Consider the following 25,462-nt stretch of genomic DNA (forward strand, 5'->3'; position numbering starts at 1 on the left):
TCTCTGGTCTAGACACATGAGGGGAAGCAGTGAGCCACCATGATGCATGGCCCTGTAGGGTAACAGAGCAGCCAGCAAAGCAGTAAGTGTGCTGTGAATTAGGTAGCCAGGGAAGCTAAATACAGTCCTTCCCTTTTTTGGAAACTTGGTGAGATTGGGCACTTATGCCACAGCAATTTTGAAAAGGGGGTGGGGGAGATTTAGTACATTTCCATGGGGATGATACTGAAAAGAGTTTGTTAATTTAAGACAGTAGTTCATCATTCATTAAATATTTAACACCTTAATTCTGATCTCTTCTGAACCAAGAACTCAATATTTTGCAAAAGTAATATGTAACACTCCTGTGTCAGTGAGAGAATTTTATCTGTGCTGACTGTAATGTAAACAGATTTCTGTGGGAGGTGAGGCCACATTACTAAAGATCAACAAGGTGTCAACCTCACACCACCTGTATAAAAATAATTAATAACCTCTGGAGAGGTCATGCAATATGAAAAAAAACAGGGTATTTTCCACTTCAAGCTGTGATGAAAAGGGAATTTCATGACAGATTGAAACCAACAGGCTTAAACTAGTGTAAATGTTGCTGATTGGAAGAATAGTTAATTATTTCCGATTTTATTTGACTGCCTTTATTGCCATTCTCAAATTAAGGCAGCAAGATATGCAAATATGGCCTACCACACTGGCATATTCTCAGTGTTCCACTGGTAGTTTTGCTAAAAAAATCTGCGTTGTGTAGACTATCTTTTGTTGAGAAACAGTAGCTGTTGGGTGGTTTTATTACAGCTTATTTTACCATGCAGCAAATCTTGCCAAACTATACTTCCTGATGTACTATGAATTAAAGGACAGACCCCGTCTCAACTAAAAGACACCATACACTCAATGAAACATGATCTTTATTGGGGCAGGCTAACCCATGACATTCAAACTGCTTAATTTCCCATTGTGATATGCCAGGTAAAATAAAAAGTCACATAGGTTCTTAAAACTAAGTCTAAACATTTCAGCTTTATCAAATCATTCAAAGTAGACAATCTGAGTTGTTCCATTTTCGATTGGCAAGTACTTTGCTTTCAAGACACAAACTTTTATTTCCCTTGGATAATGCTTGCCGCCTTCTAAAATCTAGAAAAAAAAAAAAAAAAAGTTGCAGAAAAAGCCTTGCAGAATCTAAAGTCTGTCACCACTGAAACGTACCTAAAAGGAAAACAAAAGCTACATTTGTTGTACAGTACTACTGTGCAACAAACTAACAAGAAACAATGAAAGCTACAATAACAAACCAAGATGGGGGGAGGGGGGGAATGAATTGCTTGATGCAATTTCCTCCGCATGCAGCTTTTGGCTGCATGGTGGCCCAGGTTTCTGATATTGAGTCATAAGAGATATAAAGTCATGGGTAAGTTGTCTGCTTGTTACTTCTTCCTGTATGTTAATGCGCCATAAGCCAGCAATGCAGCAATGGCCACTAGAGCAGCACCACCATATAGCAGCACCGGCAGCTCAGAGGACTTGGGCTTTCCTGCAGGCTCTGTCTGCTCAGTGGCTGCAGCCAGAGGGGTGACAGTAGGCTGCTGTGCTAAAACAGGGGTCACCTGCACAGCCTGTGACTTCAGCTCCTGTGATGGAAGCTCCTGCATGGAGGGGGCCACAACTGGCTCAGGTTCAGCACAGGTAGGCTCTTGAACTTTGCTTGTAAGCTGCGGCTCCACAGGAGCCAGATGATGTACTGGCTGAGCTGGGTGAGGCTCAGGTTCAGGATCAGGCACTCGGAAAACAGCAGCAGGTGGAACCAGAGGGGCTTTGCTTTCCCGTTCTAAAGCAACAGTTGGAACAGTAGCAGGCAGACTAGCAGACGGCTCCGTGATGACAACCAGCTCTTCTATGGGCATTGTCCACACTGTTGCTGGTGTAACCTGTTTTGCTGGAGGCAGGGCTGCTTCTTTCAGCTCTGCACTGAGGTCCATTAGTCCACTCTCGCTGCCCAACACACTGAGCAGACTTTCTTGCAGCTCTCTCTCCTCTGTAGGCTCCCCACCCTCCTCTAAAATCTCTACCTCCTCCCGCTCCACGTGCACAATGTCCGAGTTGGAGGAGTTATTCTCGCTTCGCTCCTCAGCCAGGGTTACTGCCTCAGCACTGTCCAGAGTCTTGGCGTCCTCTGGCTCCATCGCGGCAACCTGAGCCCAGGAGTCGTGGCTGCTCAGAGACATGGGCAAGCTCTCCGACTGCCAGGAGGCCAGGCCACTGCTCTCTGCCACAGTCAGCGGCGACTCTGGGGCGCTCAGCAAGTCTGGGGCCTGCTCCCCTGACAGGATGTAGATATCGTTACTGTCTTCAGCGATGATCACTCCAGGGTCCTCCACATCCTCTAGTTTAAACACTGCACTCTGTAAGACACAGTGAAGAAGAAAGATGGGAAAATCCCCATTAAAAAAAGAAAAGAATCAACTGTCTAGAAATGTTACAGATCACGCACTTTCTCTAAAACATGACATGAGAAAAAAATATTTTCTGTGCTGTACTCAGGCATCAAGTATGCATCAAAGTTTTTTTTTCCCTAGACCAACGGCAGCCAAATTTGATATGATGCAGCAACAGGTGGGTGATGCTTTGTTTTTCACTAATTGCGGTACATGCATTTTCTCTACATGTGGTATTCCAGAGAAATCTTACAGATAGAGTTTCTTTTCTGTAGAAGCTGGTCAACAACTGACATTTTGCCCACCTGCCAATAAACCTGATTCATACTGTAAACTCTGATGCATCAATGATAACCACCATCAAATCATATATCACATGCTCTTCTGCCCACAGAATTACACAAACAAAACAAATATGCACGTAAAAGTGTTATGGTGTGGTATGCGCATGTAACGACATGAAGGACAACACCCTAACAGCAACAAATTTCCTCTTCATTTCTACTGATCTGAGTCAGACTTGCTCACTTCACTTTTTGAAAGCCCAAAGCAAAAGTCACTGAATCATGACAATGCAAATACAAACAAGTTTCAGTTAGACAGTTGGGGATTCTGTCCTGTAGTGGACACTGATTATGCAATGTCACATGATAGTATTTAAGTAAATATTGGTACTAACAATGTTAAAATATTAGGTAGGGCATCGACAGTCTTCTAACAAGATAAAAACTGAAGGCATGAACAATCTGTATTTAGCCAAGTCAGCAAAGAACATAAAAACCTTGTCTAGACTAGTTTTTTAACGATGTGCTGCACAAGAATGTGTATACTGAGGGAACTGAATAGGCAAACGACACAATTTCTTTTCGTTTTTTTTAAACGCAGTGTAGCGTGCATTGACGGTGGCAACATGCCCTAAACCTGCTCGCTCCAATAAATCACCGAGGACATCATGATTCCGCCAGGAAGCCAGAAAGCGGCACCAGGATGCCTTCGTGGGTCTCTTTTGCCACCTAGTGGTGTGCTAGTGCAATGCAACAACGTCCAGACTGCGTCCTCACAGTGACGGAATAAATGAGGCATGCAACATTAAATACATTTCAATGAACAGAAATGTGTGTGTTTGCCCTATTGTGGGACTAGAAAGACCTACACAGTACTTACAAAACTGTATGGCTGGAAGGGCTTACAAAGAGCTCCACTAAGGTTAGAAACACGAAAGAAAATGCTTTATACATAAGCCTGCTTTTAGTTATTGGGCTTAAAATAGGAGGTGTGCAGAATGAAAAATAATAGTGGTTATTTTGGTGGATTTTTCCAAGCTATGTATATAGATGGACAGATTGTATGAGTGGAAACATCACTGATCATTGACGGTGTTAAATACTGCGCCCTACTCTCCTCTGCTTTTGGTCCCTGACTCGTCGGTCAGAACATAGCGCAGACAGCTGGACATGGAGGGAGAGTTACTCACATGGAGGAGGGCTCAGGCTTTCATGACATGGTGCTGTATAACTGCAAAGCCCTTCTACATGTCACTAGAAGGGTGTCTAGTGTAGACACTCAGTCCAACTGGCTGCTAAACTGCATCAGTTCAGGAAGAGATCATGTACTCAAAGCTTTAGTATGTACCACAGTGGGAGTGAGAGGGAGTGAGAGAGTGAGGCAAGCCTGTCTCTGCATCGTGAGTCATTCAGTACCAGATAAATCTGCTGTTCAGTGCACAAAGGTTCCTGCTCAGAAGACTTCTGAAATTCACAATCCAATAATCCTAGAGCATGTCAATCAGCTTTCACATGTAATCTCACTCATGCTCACCTATCCACCCACACACAAACTGGACAGACACATGATCTGCTTTGGTATCCAACACAATTTGAAACACAATTAAAACAAAACAATATATGGCAGCACCATGAAAAGATCTTTTTAATTATCATACTTCAATGTAAGCAGTTTATCTTGTGGAGTTTTCCTTCGAATGTAATAAATCAGCAGAGGACCATCAGTGAAGGTGAGGCCCATGTAGTCATTTGAGTGAAGACTGCAGGACTGGTTTCTCTATATTATTGGCAGGCCCGACTAATTGGACAGCTAACTTCCAAACAGCCACTCACATGCAGAATGTGCAGGCATGTGCCAACATGCGTGAGCGCAGGCATGTACAAACACACGTGTGACTAGACACGTACACACACACACGCAAACAGACGATGTAACAGATGCTTTAGTGCTACAAACACTTTGTGTAGATTTAAGTCAGGTTTCCATTTTAGTAAAATTGGAATACAGGCCCACACAGAAATAAACAAAATACCAAAGACATCAGAAATCTGCTCTTCTCTAAAAGTCAATCATTCATACATCTAACGTTAAATTTCTAACCTATTGTATTTGAAATACCTAATGTGAGGTTTCAGGGCCATGTTTTGCAATAGAAATCTCACCAAGACATCACACTCGCTATGCATTTATACTCAACATTAACTATAGCACAAAGGCCAAGGAGAACAAGCCTGAAATGTTCTTCTCTTGGGCATGTGCTAAGTGGAACTTTGCAAAAATATTTTTAACTTCCTTTACCCCCCGGACAAAGAACCATGCACAAACACACCCGCCTGCACTGAAAAATGTCAAGTCATTTACTCTGAAGGGCAGAGTACCTCTTATACAACCTGCATGATTTAAAACAAACAAACAAAAACTGTCCAACATAGTTCCAGCATGCTTGACAACATTCCTGTCAGAACAGACCCATTGCTTCTGTTGACAAATGCACGTAACTGACATAAATCCCAGCGCGACATTCAGGTGTGAAGCCTGGTTCTGCCACGTGCCGTCTGGGGCTGTGGGACCCTGAGAATGTAATTGTTATGTATTGATCAAGCATGTGCTTGGTCATGTGGCAGGTATTGGACATTCAGTACTTGCCTGCAAGCTTCTAGCCCTAAAAGCCAACCATTATAATCATCATCATCACCACAATTATTATCATCATCATCAGCTTTGGAGAAAGAACTACGGCAATGGAACTAGGACAGTCTATCTGCCAATGATTTTACACCAGGATTATTCAGACTTATTTCTGGACTTCCTAGAACTGCTCACTCATGCGTGCGCGCGTGCCCCGTTTTGCAGCTGTCGCCTCTGTGAAAAGCGTGTGACCTGAAGCAGTGCGCTGAGTGACGTGCAGTGCGCTGCGTGCCCTCGCGGCACCTCATGACACTCATCGATGCCTCCTGCTTTATTCCCTGCATGCCACTCCTCGCTGCGCCGAGCCCACCCCGCCAGCCACTCACTGCTCAGGGGCACCCATCTAAACAAGGTGTGGGTTTCGCTTTGCCCGATTGGGTGCCATTTGTCTTTGCCCCAACAATAGAAGCCACGTTACATCCCAACAATGCTGCAGGAGCCCTTGCAGTGGCAGACACTGCAGTAGAACACCGAATAAGCTCCAGGCCCGGGCCTTGTGCTGGTGCACCAGCACAAGGCTCTACTGCCAAGCCACTCATTCAGCTGTGCATCAGCCATTTTGTGCTGTGTCATTAGAATTCCCAAAACATCTCCTCAATGTCTAGTTCTCTCTCACACACACGGACACGCACGCGAGCGAGCGAGCGAGCGCGCGCGCGCGCGCACACACACACACACACACACACACACACACACACACACACACACACACACACACACACACACACACACACACACACACACACACACACACACACACACACACACACTCCCTGAGCAAAAGCAGCTTTGTAAAAACAATATTGTCTCTGCTAGATGATCAGAACACATCATCATATAGTTACTAGTTTGCTTACCCTGATTTTCTCTCACCAGATTTTAACATAACATCAGATTAGCAGAAAACAGGTAGTGCACTTTACCATCAGTAAACTGAGCACAGTGAAAGAAGCTCCCTTTAAAAGCTGAAGCTTTAATATTGCATAACTGAGCAAGTCATTGAGGACAAAAGATCAAGTGAAAAAATACATTTAACTCAGCATTTTATGAACCATTTTAGCAAGTCTACTTTTGCTTATTAGTAACTAGCTTGTCGAGTGATGTCGTATAGCGAGGTTGATGAGGTGACCCAAGGGCAGGGAGACTTCACAGAAAGCCAGCCAGTCAAATAGATCGAACCTGGACAGACATACTCGATCTTTCAGCCTCTTAGTTACTTCACAGACTTATCATCTTACTGTCTCATGCTGCCTCAAAATACAAGCATAAACCTAAACTGGAATGACAAATGATCTCCTACCTGACTCTGTTTCCTGAGAGAGAGATATCTCAGCATGGACCATCGAGAACACAGACGGATGAAAGGGTGGAAAAGTCACCAATATAAACGGTCACTGACGAGCAGTGTGAAGGGCTTCTGAGAGCAATGGAACTGCTGTAAGTGAAGCTGTTCACCTGCTCCCTCCCCCAGACACACACACTCACCCACACACCCCGCCCTCCACGTTCAACTGTCTGAGATCTCGGATCCCTGTGAAGCTTCTGCACAGGAGGAATGTGGCTGCGCTCCGGCGGGAGACAATGGCCTGTGGGGGCAGCAGTGGGAGGCTAAATTAAATTAACTATGCTGACTGAGCGCCTCGAGCCAACACACACACACACACACACACACACACACACACACAGTGCCAACAGGGCCTTCCGCAGTCCATCTGTGACCAAGAGCCTTTAAGAGCACACAGGCTGAGCAAGGGAGCATCACAACATGTGTCTGTTTCACAGATCAGCTACCCTGTGTCTCTATTACTGGACTTTATTATTGAAAATAACAGTGGGTTTAATTTCCAGTTAGCAAAATTCAAATACTACAGTCAGCACAGTTCAGACCTGTGTGTAAACTGTCTCAATGGCATTCACTGCTGGGCAAAGTGACCTTCAATATCAAAATTTAGGTACAAGGCTGTGCAGTAACAGGTTAATCTTTCACTGGTGTGTTGATGTTTTGAGAAGTCAAAGTGAAAGGTTAATTTAACAGAATCTCCATTGGCTGGTGGAATTTGACCTGTGAGGTCAGGGGGAGAAAAGGGGAGGTGTCAAGGCTGTGGGACTTACAGGATTAGAGTACAGGACAGGCTAGGGAATAGAGGGCAAATAAATAAGGGTAAATGAAGGGTAAATAAACAGCCATTCCCCATGGCCGCCTTAATTTTAAAAATATTGTTCACTTTATTCAGTGTTAAAAAGTTACAAGCTGAAGTCACACAGGTCTAGCGTCCATGGATCTCCAAGCTACTATTTGAGCCTGTGCCAGAAGGAATATAGGACATACAGAAATCCATGTTTTCTACTTTAGCTGTGAATGACAAACCACATGAATCAGGCATTCTGAGCAGACTGCATTTGAATTTGAAGTGCAAATCTCCAACTCCCTCTCCTGGTAGAAATGAATGTGTACTGTATATTGTCTCAACGTGTTAGAAGAGGAGAATGTAGCAGGTCCATACAATATCCATAGTTCATGTAAATATTCATTCAATTATTTATTCATCAACAGTCAAGCAGCCCTGCTCTGCAATCTATACTCAATAAAAAATATTTTTTTTTTACTTTCAATAGCAACAAATTTCAAAAATCACTGTGGCAGTATAGTATTACACACCCTACAAACTACTGATACCAGAACCAGAAACGCATGCAAATAGACTGTGACAAGACTCCAATTATGGAAGTCAAAACATTCATAGTTTATACGTAACCTGAGCACTTCACCCTCTACAAAAAGAGCTCATGTAGCCTGTGTAGAACCTTAACCCAGAGTCAGACAGGCACAGAACTGAAACTACCGATTCTCATCCGCCGCATCACTTTGGTCCACAGAGCAGCCCACTCACCCATCCCCCCTGCTGGATGATGAAGTCCGCCTCTGTCTCCTCCAGGTACCGCACGCCCAGGGCCAGCAGTGAGGCCAGGCACTGCCCCCTGCCCTGGAGAGCCTGCAGCAGCAGTAGGGGCACCAGCACCTGAACAGAGGGGCACAATGCAAAAGAAAGCGGGGCAGTTCTGCATCCCCTTCTGGTGTGGGCAGAGGCAGAAGCTCGGCTGGTTCTCTAAGGCTTTGCTTTGATGTTCGAGTCCTCACCTTGCTCCAGCCTCCCTGGGAGTGAGAGGAGAGCTCCTGCACCACCTCTCTGAATTCTTCATAGTCCAGCTGTCTGCACAATACACACCTTGTCACTACACACACTCGGTCACTACACTGAGGTAACAAGCAACCTCAGTGCATGTGTGTGTCCATGATCTTAATTGGACATGAACTTTCAAACATGTCCAAAATTATATGCTGATCAGTTTTACTGTTATCTATGGCTGCTTCTTCCAAATTGGATCAATACTGACCCACTGAGAAGTGTGTGTGTGGCAGAGGCCAGGTGTGTGTCCAAGTCCCGCGCAACGCGGTCCCCTAGCACAGCCAGACTGTCCTCTACAGAGCTCTCTGGGTTAGCTGGGCTGAAGACTGGAGATGTGTGCCGATCAAAGCCTGTCCTGGGGAAAGCTACACATGCACACCCACACACACACACGGCTGACATCAGTCCAGGATGAACACAGAACTAGACTAAACTTCTTCGGTGTGTGTTTGTTATAGCTGATATCTTTCTGTAAAGTGTCCTTGAGTCTGAGAAAGGCGCTATACAAATGTAACTAATAATAACTTTTCTCTCGCAGCATGAAAAACCCAAAAAGCAATGACAAAAGACCATGGTAATAACAAGGACCATTCACCCAGATATAGTAATATCATGCATCTAAAATCAATACATTCAAAAACCTAGCATAGCAGATTTGGTGTGATACAAGTATATTCACAATTTCTCTCAGTGTGTTGGTGTGTGAATGCTCATGTGTGAAACTCTCTGCAGGTGTTTATGGGTCTTACAAGAAGTGATTTCCTCCTCGAGCTTCTTCAGCTCCTCTTCAATCTGCTGCTTCATTCTGCCGATCCTGGTCACGTCCGTTTCCTGGGTAACATGTCCAGCTGCTGTGGCAATCACACACACACCCACACCATGGAACGTGCTGCAGGACAAAGGCTTAAAATGCGGCACCTTCCAGCACCACACAAGGGTCTTCACTACACTGGCAGGATGGGCTCTCGTCAGTGAAGGGCTCCACACGCCTGCCCTGCCGGGTAAGGGCTCCATGCCAGAACATGAAGAGCAACTTGGCTTGAGGGCCACGTAAGGCATTACTGCACACTGGATCAGCACATGAGGCTACAGGGCCTTACGGGTTTAACCCTGCCCTCGTGACTGAGGCCTTAATACCTACTGCTCCTAGCCCCTTCCACATAAACGTTAGTAAATTAAAACATTATTGTAGTAAAATACAATTGATTCATGCTCCCCTCAACTCTCCGGACCACACACAGGTGAATAATACACAGGCAGTTACTACTGACCAGACTACACAGAAAACCTAACCCACTAAGAAAAACCAAAGCTCCCATGTTTCATTCTAGGACAGTCCATGGCAAATGTGCGCGCACACACACACACACACACACACACACACACACACACACACACGTTCAGTGGTAGAGAAAAATTTAACCTAAATTCATCATGAATTAGCAATTAGGAATTACTGGGAAGTATTGTAGGCAAGCAGGCAGAGTAACATTGACATAACTGAGAATAACTGGAGTAATGGTGGGCTCAGCAGCCACTGAGTGAATTAGGCTGAATCAGCATCATTGCCTGGTTTCTGAAGGATTCTCAGACCAAGGGTATCTTTAGCTTCCCCAATTTCACTGTTATGTAATATTTTTGCCAGGGTGGAGTTCAAACATCCTCTGAATTTTATTTCCTCAGTTGTGTGCTGAGGCAGCCCATTTTAAACTCCAAACTGAAAAGCTGCTCATGTTGTGCATAGCTAAGATTCTACATTCCTGTTTAAGTCACATCCAGGAAAAACCTTCACAACAGGTTAGACATTAAAATGGCTGCATGTGTCTTCTTTTAATGCCAAAAGTAAATTTATTTGATTAGGCAGCAGCTGGCCTGTTACCTCTGTGGCTTCCACAATGATGTTAAAGGCTATAATGTTTCATATTTATTATGAAACGTGTACCGACGCACACAATACGGAAACAAAATGAAAAGCATGAGAAAATTGTGAACAAACATTAAAGAAATAAACTTTAAAAATGTGAACTGAACTTAATCACAGCTACAGTCAAAAGTGTGCCAGAGCAAAGCTCGTATGAGAAAGGTCCTATAACGGAAGACGACTTCATGGGTGTGTGCTAGTGGCAGTGCTCCTGTCCACACACTGGCATGGCCCTCAGTGGGATTCGGCTGTGTGCCACTGCACTGTTTGCCGTTTTGCCCTTCAAATTTCAGTTTTCTTTAACGCTTATTCAAGTTTTACGCTAAGAATCCCCAATGCGTCATACAGCGCAGTAAGATCAACTATAGGCTGTAAAGGAACCTCTAGTTCGTATTCTTTAGCTCAGACCTAGAGCAGCAGAAACCTGTTTAGGAAATCCTAACATGATAATCATTTGGTCATCCAGCAGGATCATCAAAACCATTACATGGTAAAGATAATCACACCACTCCTAACCAATATAAGTCTGTCAATAGTAAATCGCAACAACTGCAAATCTCTGTTTAAAACGCTTGCCAGGAATTCAGTAAGAAAGACGTCTAAAACATTTTGAAGAACACCAAACAACTAACATCATCTCACTCCTTGGCCTAAGCACAATCCAGTTCGGCCACGGTTTAAATCCCTGACAAACTACAGTTTCGCTACATGTCTGGGTGTGTTATGTTTACAACAAGACGTCTGCTGCTGTGGCAGTGATATGACCAAGAGAATGCATTTTCAGACATTAAAAATATAACAAATAAACAAAAGAGGACAGCACAGTAAGCAACATTCGTTTAAAACAGCCAAATATCATATGATTTTAAGGGATGAAACCAAAATACTGCACTGCATTTAAACCCAGTGAGAAGCTACATAATAATAGCAAGTTTCTCAGTACTAAAGATATCAGTGTGGTTGTGCCATGCCTGATAATGAATGATAGAAAACAAGCATTTGTTGTTTATAAAAGAGCAAACCTCTCCTTTCACTAAACGTTTGCAGATACTGTTTAGCCTGCAGTGTCTTGGGTCCAGAAATGAATTGTGCTGCCATTGTTACAACTTAAGAGTTATAAAAAAAAAAAGAAGGATGTACTTAAAATCTCATCACTGAGATTTTAGCATTAGTCCCCCATCTAATCTTCCTCCAGCTGTCTGAGCAGTGAAGTCCCCTTGTAGACTAACGACTCATTTATTTGAAAAGCACTTTTAGTTATGCCCAATCAGGCACTTCAAAGATAATTTTAGATTTGTATTGTATTGGTTATTAATTACACTCAAATTGTTGTATTCTATCATGGTTCAATATCTTAGTTAAGAATATTTTGGGACTCTCTTCCAAGTTGCTCTGGATAAGAGCATCTGCTATGTAAATGTAAATACAATGTATTACAAAACTGTATTTTTCCTGTTAGATGTTTAGAAATAGTTATTTGCTGCTAGCAGAGTTTACTAGAAGGAAGACAAAAGAAGACATGAACAGAAAAAGCCAAACGCTGTTGTTTTTTTTTTTTTCTTGCATGGTAAAATTTAACTTGATTGTAAAATATAGTCAAAAAAGGTTCAGGTCATTTTAGTTCACTGTGTGAGCCTTCAACAGTGGTTATGTCTGTCTGCATTTCAGGCCCTAAAAGACAAATGTTTAAATACCTTACAGGTTTCAAACATGTTCAATGTACAACAACTATTGGGTAGCCCACAGACTCCTCTCATTGACATATTATGGAAGGTAAATGTAGAATCTCCTAACATGTCTGCAGGACATACTGAACTGAGATGGTGCCATATACATATTTGTCCATTTCCTGCCCTTTTAAGCCTTATGCAGGAGGTACAGCTACAAGTTTCCTTTGCTACAGCCACCTGCTCATTTCAACAACAGTGCAACTCCTAAAATATGCAGCATAAAAGTGAATTAGGATCTCAAGCGACAGATGTAGAGCCAGCCATTCTTGACTGGGGGTTTACATTTACAGACGCCCTTGTCCAGAGCAAGTTACAAAAGTTATGTTTTATCAGTACAGGCCCTCCAACTTCAGGAATTCTGGGAAAAAGAAAGGGGAACAGCTGTTCCTCAGCAAAGCGCTTCTGCGTGAAATAACAAAAGTCCACACTGATGCGATTGTTTACCTTCTGTGGGCCTTGAGTGAGAGGTTGTGGGCAGGCCGAGGTAACAGAGGAGGACATACTTGGTCTCATAGTGAAACCCCTCAGCCACAGTGGTGCAGGAGCCAGAGGTAGCCATTGAAGAGAGGAGTCAGGCTCGCGGGCATATGAACCAGTGATTTACTGTTTTCAAAAGCCCTGGTAGAAACACACACACACACACACACACACACACACACACACACACACACACACACACACAGCTTGGTACTTGCTCTATTTTTAGGGTGATCATGAAGTGTAATTGAAACTAATACAACAGACTACCCGTTGTTTTTTGTAAACTAAAAACAAAAAGGGGGTCAATGTTTTAAACCACAAACGTTTTCTGCAAAAAGAAAAACATACAAAACAGCTTAAGAATAGCAATGACCTTTCCAATAAAGTAACTTTCTTTAGCGTGTAGCTACTACTTTGGTGTAACGTATAAAAAGGGCAAAGATACATGTTTAAAACAGGAGATTAATGCCACTGACCGACACTAAAACTGCTGAGGCCGTCTGATTCAAGTGTCCACAGGAATGAATGAGAGGAAGTTCCTTCCATAACAAGCTAAAAAGTTAGTTATATCCAAGCCTGAATAATGTGCTTATCCTAAACTTGGGTAACTACCTATGTGGTTATTTGTTTCTTATCTTATCGCACTGTTCCTCGGTCAAAGAATGCCCAATATTATTTATTGAAACACGGAGAACAAGACCACTTAGGCAGACATTCAGTAATATTCTCTCCCACAAACCACACCTACCATGAACTACTTTAGCATGCCCTAATATCGCCAGCTAGACAGCTAGCCTTAGCTAAGTTAGTATTACGCCACAAAATATTTGCAACCAGCGTATTAGAAATCAGTTTCAGCACTTGCGAAACATAATTACCTTGCCGACAGAAATACTTAATTCTGTCAGTGGAAGTGTTCTGGCAACGTGCACCTCACAAACAATAGCTATGTTTGTCAGGAAAGTAGCTTGTAAATATTAGCGGCTTGCCTCATGCGTGGCTTCTCGGCTACCGCTTTACGCGTGTTTGGGTCAACCTACCCCGTGTCCGTGTGTGCCGTCCCCCTAACCGTGTCGTGCTTGATACATACAGGAGACATTATGGGACCCGCACTGGCGGTGGCTACAATTCCTTCACCTCGGCTACAAATCCCAGTGCACGAATGTGTCCTAGAACGCCGACGTCTCATTTAAAGACACAGCGCGTCGTTTTGGTTATTTATGTGTGACATTTTGTTTACGTCGGTTTTATTACGTGCATGTAAGTGGTCTTCGTTCACCTTTCTGAGCTCAAATGTCAACGTTTCATAAGCAAACCAGCTCTTTCATAAGTAAATCAACTCTTGTAAGTAAATAAAGAAGGTTTTTATTTGCAATTGTTTGAAAACATCTATTGGGAAAACTAGCTTTTACCTAGGAAAAGGAGTTCGTACGTATTTGTACTACAAACCATATTCATGTTCATATCTGGGCTATAATCAATTTATATTTACATTTATGGCATTCTATCTGGATATGGCTCTTATGCAGAGCGACTTATAGAACTCCATATTTGTCAATACACAGAGCTTACATGGAATTCTTCAAACCAATTTGATAGAATGTACATTAACAAAATAAGCGTTTGATGAACGCAGGAATTTGTTACGTGTTATCGGAGACTGACAAACGATTTTATTGCCCTCTAGTGGTACAAAAACACCAGCGTCTTCTCGTTGTCTTTATGCTAGTATGTAAAGTCTTAAAACGCCAAAGGTTTTTATACAAATAAAATTGTTGCTCAGGATTCAACAGAAAAAACAATTTGAAAAACAAGAACAATTTGTGTTGAATGTAACCTGTCAAAAGTGAATCTCCCTTAATATTATTTGTTTACGACAAAGGGCGTTCAAAATGGCAAATCAGAGGTCAATTAGACAAAGCTGATTCAAACATCTGCGCCCAGACTTTAGTTTTTCGTAAGGTATCTTGCGTTAAGCACTCTAAAAATTTATAACAAGTGCCGTGGAATTCTGAGTTTTATTATTTCTTTTATTCAGGAAAACTGACCCGATTCCTTGATAGAATTAAAGCAGAAATAGACATATTTCAGGGATTAATGGAAACCAAAGCTAAACGGATAACGTCTAGATTTAAAAAGCCAGAGGCAATTGCCGCAATTCTGAATGATCACATAATAAAATGTCACCCCATACACATGTATTTATTGCCTTATATCCCTGTAAATACCTTCATCTCCATATTGTAGCCTATACCATAATACATATCACAACTACTATATATATATATATATATATATATATATATATATATATATATATATATATATATAGTACAACTACTCTCTCTCTCTCTCTCTCTCTCTCTCTCTCTCTCTCTCTCTCTCTCTCTCTATATATATATATATATATATATATATATATATATATATATATATATATACATACATACACACACACACACCTATCTTGTTTATTCTTATTACACACCTCCACATTTACCATAGGCCCCTAGCATCAGAAACATAGTTCCATAAGTTCAATATTGTTTTTTTTCTTCTTTTTTGTAATGTTAGATGTATCTTATTTTGTTTGGAATTCAGTCTTACCTGAACATAATTAATCACACATGAAGTAATTCATATGCGCCAACTCCATTTTTTTTTTGTGACCTGTCTGAGCTTCTCACACACTCCTGACAGTTTCTTAACATATATAGGTGTGCTTTAATTTAAATTACATATTATAGTTTGTATTTACATTTCAATATTTAGAATGCACAGAAGATAAACACTCTTAATCGAAGACTTAATAAATATGTTTGATGTGACAAAGGAAATAAAACAAGGAAAAGAATGGATGTCTAGCTAAGAGTTTGGTTAAGGGGAATTTTGTTATGGATTCAGAGGTTTGTTGCTATTAGTTTGGGCAGTATCTTCGGCCCTCCACTGCTTATGTTTCTGCCTGCTTTCTAGTAACTGCTGCCAGCACAGCCACACTGATTGGGTGCCAGAGTTCATAAAGCATCTTAACAGGAGTGCTGATTTAAGATCGGATTTCTCCTTTGTTTATGCACATTGTAAGGGTACCATGACTGTCCCGTTTAAGGACGATGCAAGCGTGCTAGCCCGATTGCAAGGTCAGACCGGCTACATTGAGATACTTTGTAAACAGCGGCATGTGTCATCGGTGTGGGTTCGATGCTGGCAGTGTCAAGACTGTGTCTTGCAGGTGTGGACGTCCACCTCCTCTTGGCAGTCCCTGCAGTGCACGGCGCAACACCAGTGGAACTTGCACTCACACTTGGTGGCGCGGCTGACGCGGGACGTGTCGTAACCCCGCCCACAGCACATCACCTCACAGCTGTCGGCTCCGCGTGACGTCCGGTTGCACGCACGCCCGCCTGTGCCCACTGATCCTTCAACAGAAGGGACAGACAAATTCAACACAAGTGCTCACTGTTGCAGTCCATTTTAGACAGATGAAAAAGGGAGGAATTCCTGCCATTAAGTTCCAATATATGAACGCTTAAATTTCAGTTTGCTGTTGATGGTATGATCCCAGTATGATTGAAGCAAAGATGTTTTTATAGCTGTAATATATATGTGTCTAAGTAATCCAGTCTTTGGAAATATAAAGACGGTTTTGACATAGCACTACAGACATTTGCATCCAACACACCTCACCATACTTTATTTTCATTAGTTCATGTCAGACGGAGTTGACATTGTGCCTGTTCAGGCGGTTACTTGAGATGTGTAGTCCTGGGCTCAGCAGTCTGCCTTAGCGGCATGGCAGATGTCTGGCGGTCCCCAGACAGAGCTGTCCCAAAGCAGGCGGGGGGGCTGTCTGAGCTGGCTGAGTGGGTGACCGCTTGGTCCTTCACGAGATGAGGGACTGATGATAGGAGCTATCAGCCTTGCTGTGGGTCTTCATCGCGTGCTCATTTCAACAGTTCTAATCTGGACAACCCCGCCCGGCTAGGAGGCCGGCGCGGCGCTGATCCACCACTGATATCGAAATTGTTAAAGGGCTTGTATCAAGCCCAGCCTTCACGCTCCAGCCTGGGAAAAACCCGCCTGGCTTTGTACAGTAGGGCCTTGTTACTCCCGGCCCAGTGCAGTGCTATGCGAACGACCACAGAGACACAGATGTTAGCCTCGAGCGGTGATTCACATCAGCCTTCTTACATTTCCCCACTTCAAATTTATAGTTATAATTGTTGGATCGTGACTATGGTTTGTGGGTAAAACCATGACCCGCCCCCCCCAAAAAAAGTTAAAAGGAACACTGTTCTGCTGGTAGCCCCAGCCCTGATATGTCACTGGCAGTGTCTTGCACGCGATTGCCAGTAGCAGACATGTGTCTGGGCATGACCCAGCCACCCCACTGCACCCCCCCCAAACCTAGTCCATCCAACAAGATGAACAAGATGGTGTGCTAGGTCGCTATTGGTTACATCATGGGCAGCCTCCACCTGAGGTATGTCTGCTTATTGAATTAAAATAAGGGGGGTGCCAAGAGATGAGTTTAACATGTGGGTCTACGGTGGGAGCTGGAAATTGATTTCACACTTTTCTGGGGAAGAGCTATAGTGTCTGGCCCTCTGGGACTGCCCTTGCACAAACCTCTGTACTAAGGCTTTCTCACGCCACACTCTGCTGAGAACATACAGCATTTCATTTCAGAGCCAGTGATGAAAAAACAGTCCTAGCAGCCTTTTCCTCCTGGACATAAACCTTATGCTGTATGCAACATGATCACAGGGCACGATATAAACACAGTGTTCACAATGGCTGAGTTATCTGTGCATCCATATTTCATCACAAAGCCATGCATTGTATTTGTAGGTAGTCAGATATTTTGTCGCGAAAACATAGGTCACAGTCAATAAAAGTTTAAAACATAAGCCAAGACATCTTTCAAGGAGATCATTGTGCACCCTGTGGGAAGCTATGAGACATGACCTACCACTTTAAATATTCCTGCCTGTTCAGGGTAGACAGAAGAGAGGTGCGCTCGCAAGGGCAGTAATTTATAGCAGTTGCGAGCGGGGATCATGTTTCGTCTCCTATGCTGTCCACAGATCTATAGTAATGTGCCTTAAACGCAGCGTCATCTGATAGCCAGGATCATGCACAGCCTGACAGGCACCAGCGGTCCCTCCAGCTCTCCACATTGGTACACCTGGTGTTATTCACTACAATTCAGTACACTCACACTTACAAGCACACGCAGACACAAAAAGGTGGAGAGCGATAGCCTACTGCCCTGAGGGGGACACCAACTGCGTGCATTCGGGTTACAGATCGGGTTATGACTATTGTGAGTGTAATAGCCAGCTAAATGGCTCCCTTTCTCTAATTTCATTCTCTCTGTGTTCGGGGGCAAGACTAATGCTTTACAGATTGTCAGCAATTTGAGTGTGGGAGGTGCAGCCTGTGGAGAAAGCAGCCAGGACTAAGAGGGCCATGTGATACAGGCTAGCAGCCCAGGTTTCAACCCAGCCACTGCCATGCTTCACTCTCCCCTTGCAGCTAAGAGAATGTGCCGAACATAAAATGGGCTTCTGTAATAATGCACTGGCATGGACTGCAGGTCAGTGCATAACATGTAACATGTACTGTAGAACACATGCACCTAAATGCACTCACCAGACTCGTGGTCCCATATGCAGTAGTCTGGAGAGTCCTCAAAGTAAACCAGGTCATTCTTGCTGGGCTTCTTGAACTTCCTGTACACACTGGTGAAGCCTGTCCCATAGCGGTTCATCACCACCTGGGTGGCTGCATTGTATTTCCTGCGCAGGTAGTCGCCCGTTTGCCTGAAGTCACCCATGGCCAGCCAGCAGGTTCGTACACTACATGAACCACTCACGCCATGGCATTTACATTCCAGGTTCATGAAACGCTTCACTGCCTGCATAATGGGTGTGTGTGTGTGTGTGTGTGTGTGTGGGTGTGGGTGTGTGTGTGTGTGCGCGAGAGAGAGAAAGAGAGGGAGAGATTTTGAATTGTGTTTAGAAGGGAAGAATGATAGGATATTTCTTTCACCTGTCAAGAAGAGCTCTGCCTGTTCATAAGGCAGAATCCTGTTATATTATATAAGATCACAACTTAATACATACAAGAGGCTGTTTGTGCGCTATTTAGTGTAGTAAACTATCAGTGACGCAACATACTACTTAATAATGAAGTGTAACTTCCTTGAGAGAAAAAAAAAACGGCATCAAAATAAATTAAACTGGCGTAAAGCAAACCAAAAAATGCACCTTCCTTCCTGCACGATTGTTATGTAGGTTCACAAGTGCCCGCACGTCTCTCTCCTTCCTCTCCTTGGCATCGAGAAACGATTGCGTGAACTTGATGGCGTGATCTACGTGATCGCTGCAGCCTCCCCAGTCAAAGGGCCCTTTGGAATCGTGGGAGAAGCCCTTTTTTCCCGGGTCACAGGAGCAGGTGTCCAGCTCACCCTGACTGCAGGCCTGGGTCAGGGTGTGGACCATGCCCGCTGAGGAGATGGCATACACAAAAGCGGCCTCCCGACTGCCTGCGCATATACGTGGAGAGGAAATGGCATAAGAGGGGTAATCCCGCTGATGAGGTCCTTCAGTAAGGTGCATGTAGTTGCACACTGCAGAGATGCAGATGTTCAGCAAGACTCAGTAAATATATAAAACGCATAATAATATAAAGCCCTACGGGAGCCTCTCTAAGCCATTATCACTGGGACAAGCCAAATTTGGGTGCGCGATAAGACCCAACACTGCACTTGATCTTAGCCAAAAGGCAGAGAAGCTTAAGAGAGCTGTTTGAAGATTTGGAGACCACTGTGATGTTTCTTTATCAGTTTGTCTCCAAAACAATGCTCTGATGTCGAGTGTATTCTTATTCTGTTGTAGGATCAAAGACTCTCTAAGGCAAACCGATAAGGATGTGGTTCCCATGTTATATAAGCGAGAGTGTTTCTGTGTGTGAAAAGTTTGAGAAGGGGGAGGAAAGGTGAGAGAGAGAAGTTTGAAGTTTTAGTTGATGAAAAGGAAAATAAAAATGAAAGCAGACCAGTTCGTCAGAACAGCAGTGAGCAGCAGACCTTGGGGCTTTGAGGTTTACCTTTTCATTTGGGAGCTTTGCTGGCCTAAAAGAGGATCTGTTCTACCAAATCCCTGCAATTGTTCTAAATTAGTGCACTGACATTGACAATAAGTAGATTCTCCCAGTGCCACAGAGAAACCCTGCCAATCAGAGACTTCCCATAATGGCTTGTGATGGGTCCACAGCTTTTCTGGGAGGTCTGAATACCAAGCAAGAAGATTAAAGTCAGAGGTTTGACCCAACTTTTATGTGCAGAGCAGCTAAGTGGCCTGGGAGACGTGTGAGTTCCTATGTGGACGTTCCCATTAATATGATTTTATGCAGGATGAGAGAATGAGGAGAGAACTTAAACCCATACTATGTATTTTATGCTCTACAACAGACCTATGCGTAATTTATGATGTACGGTTAGAAACATTTTTGAGAGCAGATCCTGTTTTGAGAACGGCCTTACACAGCTAATATGTACTTTGTTATACTTTATGTGATTCTTTTTCTATATCATAACATATCATATCGTATTATATATCGTATTATAGAGACAGTCTATATACAATATCTGTGTTTTCAGTAGAAGATTGCTTTATGCTTTAATAGTGCAAACAAAAGAAATCTAATCTTCTGTATCAGGTGTTACTTTTCTGTAATAGTCATATGAGCCGATTTGGGATCTGGAATTTCACTGTAGGCGCAGAGACATAAGAATCCCCTATATAAGATTTATAACTCCAGGCAATCTGGAGAGCTGAGCTGCACTGTATTGCATACTCACTTCGAAGCAGGAGCTTTCCAAAAACGTTGTGGTCCCGCGCCATGGTGTTGCAGTTCCAGCGATGGCTGCGGAACTGGTGCTGGCATTCACTAATCCAGTCTTTAATTCCAGCACCAATCGCCTGCATCGCTTTCGGATGCTGGCGGCACAACTGGCGCTGTTTGTTAACTAACCCTGGGATGTTGTCGCACATCACTTGCGATCCAAGGGTACCCATGTACCTGCATAAAAGATGAACGCAACTAGGCGATGGGAATCTCTCACTCAAATCTCCAGTTTCAACACAGCCTTCCGCGCATTCAAAGTGCTATAGGCTACACTGCAGTGTAATTCTCTTTAAGTCTGTGCATTTCACATTCACTTGAAACGTTTTTTGCTGTTTGTTTGTTTGTTTGTTTTGTAAAAATACATTTCATTTTCAAATGCACTGCGCTTAGGGATTTTATTGCAAAAGGGGGAAAAGCCAGCGTGATTAATTATTTCACAATATATTAATAAGTCAAGGTATATTAATATATATTTACAATAAGTCTTAAGTAAAATATACATCTTAACAGTAATGAATATTCTTCTGTCCATAGAAGATACCCACCACCAAGATGAGTCCACTCTTGACGTCAGCCAGCAGGTTGCTACAGACAGATAAAAGCATATTCCACTTGGTAAAAAGTTCATATTACAAAACCTCTGGTGGTATACGCATTCGTTCACGCACTTGTTTTCAGTGTAATAAAAAAGGGGGAAACGCATATAGGTGATGCCACTTAAAAGTACGCGGGAGCAATCGCCGCCTATTCAATTGATCTCCGGTGAAAAAAACATTGGAGCGACACTCTTTGGTTAAGTTGTCCTTCGTCGTAAAACCATTCTGCACTGCAGTGCCTTGTACTTGCAGAGGTAGTATTACTCGGTCTAGCGTTAACAAAGATTTGCTGGGTTGAGATAGTTGGTGATCTCCTATCAGGTTTAAATTGCTTACACAAGGGGTGGGCGCAGTCCTGCCTCTGGAATGAAGAGAAGATGTCTCAAAGTATCTGTTCAGGCTAGCTTGACACCATCCACAGGTTGGCTTAATTCCAAGCAGCAAGTGTAGACTGTGGTCTAACGTGATATGTCTGTCCATATGACGGTAAAATAAGGCTACGGACAATTGCTGTAAGGAATATGACATTAAACTTGCAATTCACAATAAAATAACATTAAAAAAAACAAAACGAATTTATTAACACGGGGAATCACTGCCGAACCGTTATTCTTGGAGGGTAAAGCGACTGAAATTTGAATAATTCAGAACGTTTTTCATGATCTGTGCGACCGTCGCACGGTATTTCGATTAGCTTTGATAACACATTTTTGTGATTGATTTATTAGGCCGTCCCTTGTATTAGGAAACCCGATCCCTTAATGAAAATGAGATTAGTAACCTATCACGTGCTCACTGGAAAAGAAAGCGTGGACGAAGCGGAGGTGTCGAAAGTTAGAAATAAGTAGGAATTAACATGATTCACGACTGTTTGAGGCAATACGTAGTACATACATGCGCGTACATTGCATTTCTCCATGACTTTACCACAATCTTACACTACTCCACTATGTATAGCAATACAATGCAATGTTGGAGAAAAGTGAAAAACAAAACTGCATAGTGTCCTCCTTTTTCGGTTAGTTGTCAAGAAAGCCCAGATACAGCATCTAGGATTTTTACGTTATGCACTGCAGAGGCAGCCTGACGCGGGAGCATAGAGTAGTCGTTGCTCTATTTATAGGAGTAAATAAATGGTTCAGAATTTATTATGGGATTTCACTGAGGACCTTCAAGTCCCTAACATCATGTCTCTGGTTTTTACTACTTTAAGCGCAGAAGCTGACCACGTTAACTCCAGAACTTCGCAATAGTTCTGAGTCAAATTCGTATGTATATTCTTTAGTTCATCAAAGTACTTCCTGCAGTTTGATTAATGCACCACCTATATGTAGCAAACGATTGCACAGCAAAGACGTCACAGCAACAACTTCACCTCAAAACAATAAAAAGATTTACATCAGTCTATGCAAAACATGCAAGACTTTAATCCTTTACAATCTGCATTATTAATTAAAATAACCATTTATATAGAAACATTTTCATATTTGACTTTGTTGCATAATGCATCATGCACAATGTTTCATAATTTAATTCCGGTAATTATTTAATTAAATCTTTGATTATTGCTATTTATGAAATATTGTATTACTTTATTTCATTATTTAATTAAATAATTTATATTACTTTAATTATTTAATTTACCTAGACAGACTGTGATAGGCCCAGACATTCTCTGTCTTTTTCTGACATATTTTGGACTTGCCCAAGAATGGGTCCTCACTAGCAGCGTATTTCATGTAATTTTCTACGCTCATTTGGTGCCATTATGAGACAGTGAAGAATAAAAGAAATTCTCTAATATAGACAGAAGGGGTCAGTAAAACCTGCAAAACTGTAGTGGCGATTTATGACTAATGATTCGGTAATCCAACATCCAGAATATGCATAAACAATGCAAACGAACAAGAATAAAGGAAAAAAAAAGATACTGGTGAATCTTACTGTATGAAAACTACAACAGCGATCAAGAAGACGACAAAAAGTAACGCCAGACTTTAATATGTAGCAATGTACAATGCTCTCATGGGAGAAACGGGGTTATAATGGAGTTATATTCTGCTACATGATTTTGTAAAGAGATCATGCACCGAGTTGCCAGTTTATTAGGGGCACACCCTACCTTCAAACAAATGTCAATAACACACCCATCATGTGCGTCAGTGCATGGTGTATACCAATACGGTATATGGCATACATCAGGTACACCAGTGTTTGAGCATTAACTGAGTGGTGGAATGGGCAACTCAGTTGATCTTATTGACTTTGAATAAAGTAGAATAGACGGCGTCATGCCGGCTGGTTCTAGCGTCCCCAAACAGTCGTGATTGTCTTTTATACGTTCAACTTTTCCAAGAATTTACTGAAAAAGGCGCGTAAATAATAATAAAAAAAACAAACAAACGAACAAATCCCGTAGACAGAAACATCTTGACGACAGCAGCAAAGGACAATAGCGAGAATTATGGAAAACGGACCATATCCAGGAAATGCCACGCTGATGTGCAGAAGGTCGTCTTTTAGAATGACCCACTTATTAGACTTTGTCTCGAATGGTCTACAATAGCTAACCACGTCGAGTATCAATGTGCCCACGTTAAGTAATATAGGCCGATGAAAGTGTCTGTCGCGATTATTGCACAATTGCGTGATTGCGATTATTTGATTTGACCGAGATACGCTCTGACAGCTATTATTTTCCATAGTAACGACTTCAAACAGAATACAGATTTTATGCCCGTCATTGCGACAAATATGTTGACACAAAACTCATTAAATACAAGACATCTGCTTCTTTATTTCACTGTGCATAAGGGAATACAATACACTTTTCCCTGACCCAAATGTATAGTTCAGGGTTTAGTGTCTGAAGTTTGCTCTTCTGTATTGTAGCCCACAAATGAATTTATTCTCCATAGAGCGATTCCCTCACATTGAGGCACCCATATTTAAAGTGGATTTAGTACAGAATCTCTGAAATATTCAGACAGCTAGGTGTCAGTATGATGGTTTCATAATGTTAAGCATCATCACTGGAAAAATTACTTACCGCTCCTTTAAACCTTTCATTAGGTAATTCTACAGTTGTTTATAGACTGTTTAAAATGTGCAGCAGAAGTGAGGCTTTTCTGCTATTTTGCTTCTGTGCGTGTAGACTTGGACATCCTTTGCCAACAACCTCATGATTTTAATGAGTAGATTTGGCCATAGCACATTTTTGATTTACAGTTAAATTTTAATGCAGCTGATTTACTTTGCAATTAGTATGAGCACACATTTAATTTGTTTTCCCATTTCTCAATTCAATAAATTAAATTTGTTCATCAAAAAGTGTTGTGTATTATTAATAAGCATACTATATTTGTGGAACAAAACAAAATGATGGCAATTATTTGTATGACAATTGTCAGCTAAAATTTCATGTTTCTGGTTCCAGCTGAAGAACATATGAACTGCTATGGTTAATCTACACAAGGACAGACACTTCCATCATAATATATCATGTAACAAGGCACTTATCACCAAATGGAACCAGGCATTTGAGTGATAAAACTATTTTTTCCTACAGTGGCCTGCAAGACTGTTCACAGCAAGACTGTGCAGCCATCCAGTGTGCAGCATGGCACAACATTCTTGCACAAAGCATCCAGTGTCTTACGAATATCCAAGCCAAGGCAAATTCATTGTTTTGAAGCTCAAAGGAGACACATGCTAGATTAAGTATTAGGTCCTACTATTGAGTAGGTACATAACCTAGCAACATTATGTATAGAATCAATTTACTGATTTGGCCAGGGAACACTGTGAGGTTAAGAGAACACAAAGCTTATAGCAATGCTTTTGTTTAACCTGGAGTTCTTTCTGCTGCACTTGGGAGAAATAACAATGAGAAATAACACAAATATGGTGTTGGTTATATGTTATATATGTTGGTTATATATGTTATACATGTTATATATGACCATCACATTAGGATAAAAGAGCAATGCACAGGTTCAAAATGTCTTAATGACATCCTGCACTGCCAATAATTGCTTTTAGAGTAAGGCACACTGGATCAATTTTCACCCTCTCAAAAGCATAAACCTGAATCTCAAGTGATGTCAAGTGTTTAAAATCATGTTTCCTGAACCTCAACATTACAATGAGGATTCTATCAAGGATACAACTGCATTTAAAAATATTCATGATCCAAAAACCAAATTAGATCTTGATTTTAGGGCTTGGGAAT

The 25,462-nt window shown here is 42.2% G+C and overlaps 2 protein-coding genes across 5 annotated transcripts; both read right to left on the reverse strand.

Annotated features, from left to right (window-relative positions):
* Positions 1-887: 887 nt before the first annotated feature.
* bcl2l13 (BCL2 like 13) lies at positions 888-13,905 on the reverse strand. 3 transcript variants are annotated; one of them, XM_027004002.2, is made up of 7 exons: positions 13,765-13,905; positions 12,689-12,862; positions 9,343-9,444; positions 8,802-8,958; positions 8,545-8,617; positions 8,297-8,425; positions 888-2,399 (listed from the first exon to the last, which is right to left on the reverse strand). In XM_027004002.2, the coding sequence occupies exons 2-7, from the start codon at positions 12,801-12,803 to the stop codon at positions 1,425-1,427; spliced, it is 1,551 nt and encodes a 516-aa protein (XP_026859803.2). In that variant the 5' UTR covers positions 12,804-12,862; positions 13,765-13,905; the 3' UTR covers positions 888-1,424. The 3 variants fall into 3 exon arrangements, with proteins under 3 accessions (XP_026859803.2, XP_035381560.1, XP_035381559.1); XM_035525667.1 differs by lacking the exon at positions 13,765-13,905 and adding an exon at positions 13,603-13,748 and having other exon boundaries at positions 9,343-9,441; XM_035525666.1 differs by lacking the exon at positions 13,765-13,905 and adding an exon at positions 13,603-13,747.
* Positions 13,906-15,934: 2,029 nt separating this feature from the next.
* On the reverse strand, positions 15,935-25,130 carry wnt2 (wingless-type MMTV integration site family member 2). Of its 2 annotated transcripts, XM_035525360.1 has the most exons (6): positions 25,102-25,130; positions 21,181-21,198; positions 20,589-20,809; positions 18,994-19,271; positions 18,377-18,641; positions 15,935-16,140 (listed from the first exon to the last, which is right to left on the reverse strand). In XM_035525360.1, exons 3-6 carry the CDS (start codon positions 20,803-20,805, stop codon positions 15,935-15,937), a joined length of 966 nt encoding a protein of 321 aa, XP_035381253.1. In that variant the 5' UTR covers positions 20,806-20,809; positions 21,181-21,198; positions 25,102-25,130. The 2 variants fall into 2 exon arrangements, with proteins under 2 accessions (XP_035381253.1, XP_026859789.2); XM_027003988.2 differs by lacking the exon at positions 25,102-25,130 and having other exon boundaries at positions 21,181-21,263.
* Positions 25,131-25,462: the final 332 nt, after the last annotated feature.

This window comes from Electrophorus electricus, chromosome 4 (genome assembly GCF_013358815.1).
Source record: "Electrophorus electricus isolate fEleEle1 chromosome 4, fEleEle1.pri, whole genome shotgun sequence".
NCBI lineage: Eukaryota > Metazoa > Chordata > Actinopteri > Gymnotiformes > Gymnotidae > Electrophorus > Electrophorus electricus.